Source organism: Centruroides vittatus, unplaced genomic scaffold (genome assembly GCF_030686945.1).
Source record: "Centruroides vittatus isolate TY-2023 unplaced genomic scaffold, ASM3068694v2 contig_3019, whole genome shotgun sequence".
NCBI lineage: Eukaryota > Metazoa > Arthropoda > Arachnida > Scorpiones > Buthidae > Centruroides > Centruroides vittatus.
Window position 1 is genome coordinate 1,356 of NW_027121934.1, and position 11,778 is coordinate 13,133.

Below are 11,778 nucleotides of genomic sequence, written 5' to 3' on the forward strand. Positions count from 1 at the left end.
ACATGCTGGTAATTTTTGCAGGACAGTGTGTGCATTTACATGCATTTGGTATTTCATTTGTGATTAATCGAAATAAAACTAGAATTGTATTTATAAATCTAATTTTCTATATTTTGATCTTTAGAGTCACACCTCGTCCTATATGCAAGATTGTCTTATACGTGAGTAAATACGGTAATTTGAGATTGCTTTCTTTGTTTAGAAGCTTATTTTATGCTTTGAGTGCATTTTTTCACTGCATGTGCAGTTTCAAACTTTGAAGCATTCTTTGAAATCCAAAGCAAATTTTTGACAAATTTAGCATTTGAAGTTAGAGATGTTTGAAATATAGGTACCACAGTATAAAAAAAATTATTAAGCATATATGTATTGTGAAAATTTTATGGCTAGAATGATGCTATTGATATTTATGATAATTGAAAAAATAAAAAAAATGATTAAAAGATATATTAATACTCTGCTCAAAACAATTAGAAGATATTGCAATATCTGATTCATTTTATAGGAAAATCAATTATGCGATTCTGAGTTTTGCTATATGAACACAAAGAGAAATTTTATATTTTAGAAGTTTATTAACTGTTCATACTGAATTACTAAAAACTACTGAATAATCTCATTTTTATCAAGTAGATAAACTTATTTTTCAGAAATTAGAGAATAATATATACCTTACTAGAATTGGTTTTTTATGTAATCTTATCATAAAATTTCAAATTAAACTATTCACAGTAAGTTTAATAAAGCTTTCTCTTAAAATTATGCATCTCAACATTAATTTAAATAAAGTTGTTGGTTCTGTTATAGTTCTAAGATGTTGCTATAATATTTCCTAATATTTTGAGCAGGGTTTTACATATTTGTTTTAAATTGTTAAATTTTTGTTTAATTTTTCATTTATGATTTTGAGAATAAATTTTAATTTATAATGAATTTATTTACTAATTTTTATGTAAAATTATTTATAGAACATTTTTAAAACTGAGTAATAATTTATTTTATGTTTATTATTTTTGTGTGTTTTAGTGTTTTATAAAATAAAATTATAAGATTTGTCACTCCTCACAGACTTTTATATTAAAAAAAAAAAATTCAGCACAAGTAATAGAAGGTTAATAACACGAACTTTTTATTAAAAAATTTAAAGTTTAAATTCTACATAAAATTATTTTTTTTTAACAAAATATTAATTAAATTTATGTTTTTTTGAACTTTTGTGTAAAGTGTTGATTATTTATATATTTCACTATTATTTAGCAAAACTCTTTAATCAAGATTTTAGATATTATGTATAATGTTGATCAGCTATTATTTGAACATTGTACTGCTAAATTCTCTGATAATACCCAGTGTTGTGTTCCAGTGTTTGACATATGTCATGAATTACCTTTATGCCCAGAACATGCTAAAAAAAGAGTGAGTATAGATTTTTCACATATATTCTAGATCTATATTTGTTAAGATTTATAGACCTTATATAAATATTTACTGATTTTTATAGTTGAACTATTACTATTACTTAACGTTTGGTTGTTTTTCAAAATATACTGCAGAACAAATTCTAGGATGTTTTATGAAATTATATACAAGTACAGTAGAATATATAGGAATTTGCAGTAATTGTATTTTTTTTTTTTTCTTTTTTTTAATTTATACTGACAGGAGTGGTCATATCTGATTAGAAACAGATTTGGCCAAGGTTTTGCCACAAAATAGGTCATATTAAAAGATGATCGTTTGGTACTGACTACCATTTTATAAGAAAATGCCATTTGAATTTTCATTAGCAGAGTTAGTTGGCATAGTAGAAATGGTCATAAATAATGAACTAATGAAGCACCACTGTATACGGGTGTTCAGGTATTGCATGAATCAGAAATTTTTTGTAAACTTTCAGAAAAAGTCTGGAATATAGACTTCAAAAATTTTGTGAGAACATATGTGTTTAAAAAGTTCCAAGAATGGTCAAAAAATCAAAGTATGTTACAATATATAAAGAATATAATTCAAATAATCTTTAATCCACCAATACCATTACACAGCAAGCATTTACTTTATAAATGCATTACTAGATTAAAGATTATTTGAAGTATATGATGTAATTAGTTTTCTTTTTTAAGTACAAATACAAAAAAATTTACTTTATACAAGGACTGCAAAATATTTTGATTTCTTTATGAATTATAGTTCTAATTCTAGTTAATGCTTGTATGATTCTCGACTCAAACCATTGTTCTTTTAAAATTTAACCACCATTTTCACAACCATCTATTCTGTGACCTAGTTTCTCATGACTGTTTTCTTTACCTAAAGTTGAAAAATCTTTAAAAGGAAAACTGTATGAGTCAACAGAATTTTACACAAGACAAACTGAAGAAAATTTGCAATTCTTGTAAGAAACTGATTTTTCTGGTTGTTTCATGAACTGGAGTTGTTAAAGAAAGTATATTGAAGATAAGGATGATTATTTTGAAAAATATTAAATAAATTTCTTTATATCCTAACATGTTTTGATTTTTTTTTATTCATTCCTGGAACTTTTTGAACATATTCTATATATGAATTAATTTTAACATATTTTTTATGAAGGAATTGATTAGTCATGATTAATTTTTTATTATTAAATTAGAATCTCAAATAACAATAGCGCAAAAATATTTGGAACTTAAATTATAATTTTTGGATGAAAAGTTGTTTCTAAGAGAAAAACATACAGTAGTTAGCATCACTTCATATAATTTTTGTTAGTTTAGAATATTTTATTAATATAAATATATATATTACAAATACAGAAGGAAATGTCACAAGACAGTTAATATCCTCTTTCTGAAAAATAATACTAATAACAAAGAATTAAAAAAATATATTTAAATATAACTAGCAAGTTATTTATTATTATTATTTATATTTAACAAATTATTATTTAAATAATATGAAAAATTTGTGTAAATTAGGATAATTATAATAAAATGGCATCAGAACCAAAGCCAAAGAAGCCAAGAAAAAAATCAAAGCCTTCAGCTCTTACAAGACCACCTAAACGTGGTAAGAAAAAGAAAAGACAAAACCAACTCCGTCCGACTCCAACTTCATCTCCTCCTGCTGATCAGCTTTCAAATAGTTCACAAACAGGTAAAAGTATTTAATTGCATTCTTCATCAAATAACACAAATATGATACTATACCAAATAAAAATTATGATTGAAGATACAGCAATTGTGTTTAATATAAAACAGTAAGAATTCATTTTTATTAATTACAATGGCTATGATGTGATGTATTATTTTGAAGTTTTTGAAGTAGGCTTGTTAATTCTTGGATTAGACCAGCGTTTCTCAAAGTGGGCGATAACGCCCTTTTGTGGGTGGTGAGTAAATCTAGGGGGAGCTGGAGGCAGGGTACTGAATTGTGACCAAAGGCAAAAGTTGGGGTCACTGACAGCCGTTCCCTTTCCTCTGTTAAACGAATAAGAGGAAACATTGCGTTTAATGGTTTTCAGGTGTTGAGAACAATGTACGGTAAGGGCACAAAGTGCGAGATTCATAGAAAAGTTTTACTAAGAATGTTTCCAATCCTTTCTCACACAAGAGAAAATGAGTTGGTATAACTTTATGGAACAAAGGGGGCGATGGATCGAAAAAGTTTGAGAATCATTGGATTAGACTAAAGAGAATAATAAAATTATTTAATTTAAGACAAATACATTTTATGAATTATATACTTTTATTGAAATAAACATTTTTAGTGATTTTAAGGAAATGGTTTCAAATAAAACAGCCAAATTATATGACTTGAAACAGTGTTGTCTCCAAGCCAGAGGACTAGTTATCTAATTCCCTGGCTTAGAAAGAACATTGATTGATTGAAAACATCATTACTTGCATATGCAATTCATAATGTTTTTCTGAGCAGCAGTCAGATTGTCCTGGGCAACTCAACTACTGGTAAAAATGAATCAAGTGTGTGAGTGAGCAGTGGCTGTACAGCTTAGAGAAAACTTTGATAAGAAGAAAACTATGATTACAACTTATGAATAAAATAATGTTAACATATGTTATCACAATCACTGCACAATTTATTTTTTCAATATACAATTCTTAAAAAATGACCATGCACACAGTCATATATCTTAGAGGAACTATGGATTTGATAATAAAGTTTCAAGCATGATTTCCATTGACTTATACAAGCAGAAATGTCTTTATAAAGAAATAACTGCTTTTGTTTCTTTGTACAAAATATTTGAAAAAAAACAACTTTTTAATGGCACTCTAGAAAATTTTGAATCTTATTATTTTTGAATAGTATATAGATGTGTTCATTTAAAAGAATGGGTCTGATTTGAGATGTTAGAGAGTTAATTATTACTTTAATTTCTTTCTTTTTTTTCTGTGTAAATGGAAAGGTTCTTTTTATGTAGGCGTAATGTAGCATTTTACCGTTTAAAGTTTAAATAATAAACTTTTTTATTGAAGTAATTTCTGTATTGTTTGACAGGTTTTTTCTAATGAATTGTTTTCATTTTTTCTTTTTGTGAGAATAACAATTGGAACATATTTGTTTTCAAAACTTTTAGAAATTTAAAAATATTTGCTGCTTCAGATAAGAATAGATAAATATTTCCATGGGGATGAGGAAATCAGATTTAAACTGCAAAGGAAATCATCCTTTGGTATGCTCATGCTGACAGTTTGTAAGTTCTGTGTTGTCACATGAAAAACATAAAAATCAGAGAAAATAAAGAAAAATCTGCAGTAAGCAAGAAATTTATATATTACCTTGTTATTACATATGAATATTTAGTAATTGTATAGTCAGTGTTTGATCAATTGATAATATTTTAAAGTGTATTTTAAAAAATACAAAAAATTTGTCTTTTTTCAAAATGAATTCAGATTTTGATTATATTTTGATATTTGTTTAAGTCACTAAAAATACATTATTAAAATAATTTTGTTTCTAGAACACTAATCATAAATAAATTTTATTTGATATAGAAATGTCCAAAAGTTTAGAACATGATAATGAAATTAGTGAAACAGAAAACAATGTATCAAGTGTGGCTTTAACAAAAGATTTAGGAGGAAACATAGATACAGAATTAGCTACTGATTTAGAAGAACAGTTTTCTCCAGGTGAGCTAATAAGTATGCATATTTAGTGTATAGTAGACTATACAGTTATTAATAAGTAGTAATATTTTGTACATGTTTAGCCAATTTTTAATATAATGTAGGTCTATGTGATTTTTAGGATTAGTAAATAGCTGATGTCTTAGCTAATTCAGTCATACTGAACACAAAAATATTATTAATTTCTTTTTAGTGTGTATGGCTTTTCCATAACAGTTTATAAATATTTTAAATTATCATGTATACATTTGTAATGAAGGATTTAAATAGGAAAGAAAATTTCATAATTAAATCTTGTGTGCGATTTTTGTTATTTTTACTGTGAGAACCAGAATGATATTCAATTCAAACAATCTATTCTAGAATAAGGAAATTGATAAAGAAATGGTACGAAGGATTGGAATTGCAAGGACTGCATTTACAAACATGAAGCAACTGTTGATATCAAGGGAGATTAGAATACAAACAAGGGTTAGGTTGGCAAAATGTTATGTTTGGTCAACCCTGCTTTACAGAGCAGAGAGTTGGACAATGAATGCAAATAATGAAAAGAAATCAAAGGCATTTGAAATGTGGATGATTTAAAGAATGCTGAGAGTTCCTTGGAGGACAAGAAGAACAAATGAAGATATCCTGGCAATTGCAAATCAGAAAAGAACCTTACTAGAAGTAGTAAGGAAAAGAAAAGTGAAAGAAAATCTGGGGCATGTACTACAACACCAAAATCTGCAAAAACTATTACTGGAGGGAATGATTGAAGGGCAGAGAGGTAGGGGGGTAGGCCAAGAATGAACTGGTTCAACATCAGGAATTGGACATACTTAACATATGAAGAGTGCTCAAGAGAAGCACAAGATAGATCATGGTGGCATGAAATGGTTGTCAACCTCCTGACAGGAGAAGACACCTAAAGAAAGATTCTAGAATGTTCTGGTTAGCTTTTTCTAAAACATCATAAAGATTGCTTTTTAAAAAATCAAATTTTGTAAATGAAATCATTTTGTTCAAAAATAATAAAACATATTTTCAGGAGAGCAGTAGTTTATTGTGAAGAAATACCTTTAATATAAATACTGGATTGAAATTTTAATGTAATGACAAGTTTATTATTGTACTTGTCATAAACCACAGTACTACTACCCAAACTTTTAAAATGCAGCACAGTTTTATTTTTCAAACAGTTTTGGTCCTCTTAAACAACATTTTTCAGGACAGGAACAAACCAATTTCAATTTAAATAAAAAGAAGAACAAAAGTTGGAATGTCTTCTGGAATAAGCTTATTTCGAATATTCTTGTTTTAGAACACACACATTTAAATTTTTGTTGAGTTTGAAAGTGCAATGAAAATCACTGATGTCTCTAGTGAAGAAAGTGTACCATTGTTATTTTGGCTGTAAGGTGGGCGATCAAGACAAAACTTCTAAAATATGCTATAAATCATGCACATGGACATTGACTGGATGGTTGAAGCTCACACACAAATCAATGTCTTTTGCTGTCCCTATGGTCTGGTGGGAAACACAAAATTATGTCAATGATTGATACTTTTTCATACTGACATAAAAGACTTTACAGCAAAATCAGAAAGCTAGATAAAATATTCTAGCTGTCCATCTGTGCTCCAACCAGTGCCTCATGATGAATTGATGCCAGTATCAGCCCACCTCTGAATTTTATGGAAGATTTAAAAGAGAATCTGGTGCTGAAGACACCAACAAAATGACAGTTAAGTTGTGATGAGCATCATAGCTTTGGTTGAATGATCTGATTTGTGATTTGGATCTTTCAAAAAGAAAGGCTCAACTACTTTTATCACACCTCCAGCAGTGGAAACTTTTTGAGAAAAGTTAAAGTGTCCTGTTATAGAAAAAGTAATCAGGAAATGTGAAATTTTTCAATGGAGGACAATCTTGTCTTTTGCAATGATATATTGCATTTGTTGGAGGAGGTTCAGCTTCCATCTAAATTAGCAAAGTAGCAATGTGTATAGCCAATAAATATAATATTTTAAACAGAAAACATTTTCCTTCAAAAACATCATTTCTCTCAAAAGTGATGGATGTTAGGCTAATTCTGTTGCCTGATTTGGATTCAGCACCATTGAAACTATAAAAATCAGTGAAAATATTTGATGGAAGTGGAAATAAATTTCTTTTGTAGAACAGTATTCTGAGAATTCATTAAATTGCAAACAACAGATTTCCCAGGAAACTATCTGTTATTTGAAAACATTTCTGTTTTGTAACCCCAATATGTAAGAAACACCAGTACTTGAAATTATTCAGTCTATTGAGAACTCTATCCTTTATCCTATAGAAACACGTATGTTTAATGTAAGTGTATATTAAGCCATACATGTGTATGACAAAGCTGATAAAAACTGTACATATTGTAAGCATAAAAAGAAGCAAATTACATATGCTTATTAGCACTTTGCTTGACTTCACAATTTGTTAACTCGTCCATCTTAGTTTCTTTCGATGCCGCTTTTCTGTCTATTGAATACATACCACTTCATATTAGCAATGTCATGTACAGTACAGCCTGTTTTTATGCTGAAACTCATCAGGACTTCAAGACTTGGAAATACTCCATGGCCTTGCTAAATTTTGGCACTACACTTGGACCAACAACAGTGTTCATTAGGTGACTCCTCCTCAATCGTATCAGCTGACTGACTGACTGTCTTTGTACAATTCTTCAATTGTACATATCCCAAATGTAACAAGTGCATCATCTTGGAAATACCCAAATACAGTATTAACTAAATGTTGAAAAAACGCAAAGTTTACAAAAGATTTTGGGATAGAAAAAAAATCTATTATTTCAAGTAATGGATCTGTTAAAAGGAGGTAAAATTACATTAATCTGGTGTGACCAGGTAAAAAATTCCATTATTCTGAAAGATCCATTGTTCCATGATCTGTTAAAATAAGATTCTACTGTATATTTAAAAATTCCATAGAAAACACTGAAATGTCTTCATTTGCATCATGTCAAGTCACCATGAACAAGTCTTTCAATGCAGAGACAACTTTTTATTAGAAGCTATGCCTCTACAAAAACATGGAAAACAGTGTAAAAAGTTCACAGGTGACAAGTAAAATAATTTTAAAAATGCATAATTTCTTAATTTCTTTTTTAAAAAAATGTGTTATTTTTTAATTGTTATTTTGTGGTTACCCAAGTCTCAGATCTGTGTAATACTTTTGATTCAATCACAGTACAGGGTGTTTCATAATGGAATAAATGAATTTGACACTTTATTATGATTACACTATTGAAGATAGATTTGAAATTAGTTCTGACATATACAGTAACACTTAAGTTCTGTCAATATGTACAAGTTTTCAATGTGGTTACTGTCAGTGATTTTGACAAACATCCCAACAAAATTTGACTTTCTTTCATACCTCTTCAAGAAGTCCTCATTGACTAATTTTTAACAATCTTCTGGTCATTTCCTAATTAAGGCTTTATTCTTGTTTCTGGTTTTTTTAAGGTTATGCACAAAAGTTTGTGCACTTGTTCCCCAGTTTCACAATAAGCTATCTTTCAATGTTTTTTTTACACTTATATAAATTCAGTAAATCAATTCTTTAAGTGTTTTTCTACCTTTTTTTCTCATTGCAGACCTATAAAATTATGGATAATTTTATGCAAATCAAGTAATTATATGCAACTATGAATTATGCTTATTTATTAAGTATACTTATCTAGAGTTACTGTGTGTAACAAATTACATACAGTAACTCTAGATTACTATTTAGATGTCACCCATAATCAACTGTGCCAAGTTTCAGTACAGTCAAATATTTTTTGTGAACCAGCAGTTGAAAAACACTGATTTATATCATGTGTAAATCATTTTTTAGGTATTACATTTACCATTGGTCAAAATCATACCAACCAGAAGAAACCATTGCTGCACTAGAGTTACCTGGCTTATTCATTTCATGATATTTTAATTTACAATATGCTTTCTCTGCACAAGTGAAACTTGCCATTTTTTCTGACATGATGCCAGTATGCAATAATTTAAAAAGTATTTACATGATCTGTTATTAGAGATCCAAGATAATTTGGTTAATCTGTCTAGAATTTTATCATTCAAAGTTAACTATCTTATTTAGATTGTTTTTTGACAATTCTAGTATTTCAGTACTCTTTTATTTGGCAATCTCACAAAGCTTTCAATTAATTATTTTGCTTTCTTCTCTTCTGGTAAGTTCATATTAATAGCTTACCAGGTATGTTTATAATTTGATCTTGATATAACTTAGCAATTTTAATTAGTTTCTCACTGTTTAAGAATATTTTTTTTTTCTGTAACACAAAAAAGAAAAATATAAGTAAAAATTATTTAATGTGAACTTTTGATTTTGTAAATTAGCCTTTAATCTTGAAAACTTTTGTAAATCATATGTAAATATATAACACCTCATTTTAACTTTTAAGTCTGTAATTCTATAGATTACATAAAATGCAACCATACTGTTTTTTCCAATACTTGATTATATGTTTATATATTTATATTAAAATATTTTTAAAATTTTTTAATAGGTACCATAGATAAATCATTAGAACTACCTTTAGACACAGTCGAATTAGCTAATCAAGCAACTAAACTTTTAGAAGAACACGATTTTACGGAAGTTTTAAATAAAATTCCAGATGATGCCTTTAGCGATTTATTTTCAGGTAAATCATGCTCTAATTATTAATAGTTGTTTAATTATAAGTATATAAAAACATTGTAATAAAATTCTCAACATATCTGTTGAGAATTTTATTACGGCGTTTTTCTATTTAATTTCTAATTAAGAAATTAAATGAATGTAATGAATATTTTTTTTATAACTTACAGAAGTATTTAATTATTTTGTGTTAATCAAACTAAATTTATTCAGTCAGCAACATTTCCGTATCGCTTGGATTCATAATTTTGGAGACTTAGGTAAAAAGAATAAATCTTCCTACATGTTCAAATTGTCAATCCGAATACCACTTTTTAATATTGAAAAGTGAAATTTGAAGATAAACAATTCGATCCTCATTTAGATAAAAAGATTAACATAAATCCGTAAAGATTGTAATTAGTAAACGTTTTTTATTTCAAAAATATTTTACTTCAAAATATACATTTGAAAATTCAGTTTGCGTATTTAAAACATACCGTTACTATTTGATATTCTCTGTAAAGCCATTTGTGTCCTCTAAAAATTTCGCTAGAGGAGAGAATGCTGTGCAAACAATTTTGTCAAAAGAAAGTGTCATATTTTCGTAAATAAATTTTTATGTTAATGATTCTGAGAGTTAAGCTAAAATATTTTCTTAACGAATTATTTAATTAAAAACTAATATGCGACTTTTTTTCTTAGAAGCGAGGAACGGCGAGTACATTCCCAGTAAGGAAGAGACGGAAGAATTAGAGAGGGCGCTGGCAGCCGTGTCGAAAGACGTGCATTTGGCTAAAGAATCTCTGGCCAAATTATCGGCCACGGGACAAGACATCGACGAATTGGCCGGTACTATCGATATTCACGGTGGTCTCCTGAGTGCAGATAACTTAGCCGGCGCCATTGATGAAAACGCATTCCACGAGCTAGCGCAAGGACCCATGGAAGGACTGGGTGTCATCTCCAACAGCCTTTCTACCAGTGACTTGAATTCGCTCTCTCAGGCCCTTTCTAGTATCACATCGGATAACCTCGCACAAAGTACCCTGACCACTTCGGTCACCGAAGGACATTTGCATAATCCATTGGCTTCCGTTCCAGTTCTTACGTCAGAAGTGGCTCACACTCAAGTATTGAACGGATTGGCAGGCATTCACGCCATATCTCCCGAATCTGGATTTGGAATGAGCACACAGTATATGGAAGGAAGCGCATCTACTCAGAACTCCGTTGAGAACAGATATCTGCCAGGCACGCCTTCCCTTCTGTCGTCGATTCTATATGGCCTGGGACAGAACAATTCGTCTTCGCAGACGTCATACCCGACGTCCCAACTGCCCACTCCCAGTAATGGGGGTGGAGGCGGTGGCGGCAGGGAAGAAGAAAACTCGGCCGCCTCTACCGGAGGACCTTCTGTGGCCAATTCTTCGGGCCACTGGCTGCTCAATTCTTCGGAACAGGTGCTTGCCCTGTCGCAAATGAATTATCAGAATGGATTTCTAGTTACTTCTCAGGCGGGGGCCGCCTATTCCGCCACTCAACAGTTACTGACTTCGGTGGGCAAGTATCCCCTTCAGGCTCTCAGCGCCGAAGTTTCGCTAGTCTCCGGTAGCGCGACGTCCACTCGCGGCGACGGCGCAACGTGTGGTGCTAGTGACGAACTGCTACATAATCTACACGCGTCCAACAGTGCAACGGGAACGTTGCAGCAGACGAACGGCGCGACGGTGATAGCACAGGAAGGCGCTTCCTAGCACACCGTCGCCTGGCCGACGGGAGAGACGTCGGATGGAACTTTAGACGATGCTTTTTTTAGTGAGAATTTAAAGCGTAAGATTTAGAAATTTTTTCGGGACGTAATTGTAGAAAAGTCGTAATCGTGAAGACGTCGGGCGTCCTTCGTCTTGGCACGTCTCGACCGGCACTTGGCGCCGACGGCATTCCGCTCAATTCCGAGTCGCGTGC

General features: G+C 30.4%; 1 protein-coding gene across 1 annotated transcript; it reads left to right on the plus strand.

Moving 5' to 3' along the window:
- Positions 1-1,250: 1,250 nt before the first annotated feature.
- Positions 1,251-11,772, plus strand: LOC136972824 (INO80 complex subunit D-like). Its single transcript, XM_067267460.1, has 5 exons — positions 1,251-1,416; positions 2,955-3,132; positions 4,998-5,135; positions 9,698-9,835; positions 10,516-11,772. Exons 1-5 carry the CDS (start codon positions 1,288-1,290, stop codon positions 11,565-11,567), a joined length of 1,635 nt encoding a protein of 544 aa, XP_067123561.1. The 5' UTR covers positions 1,251-1,287; the 3' UTR covers positions 11,568-11,772.
- The last annotated feature ends 6 nt before the right edge of the window (positions 11,773-11,778 follow it).

Coding starts and splice junctions, on each gene's coding strand:
- LOC136972824 (XM_067267460.1), top strand. CDS start 1,288: ATGTATAATGTTGATCAGCTATTATTTGAACATTGTACTGCTAAATTC. Junction 1,417..2,954: donor CAGAACATGCTAAAAAAAGA/GTGAGTATAGAT, acceptor TGTGTAAATTAG/GATAATTATAATAAAATGGC. Junction 5,136..9,697: donor AGAAGAACAGTTTTCTCCAG/GTGAGCTAATAA, acceptor ATTTTTTAATAG/GTACCATAGATAAATCATTA.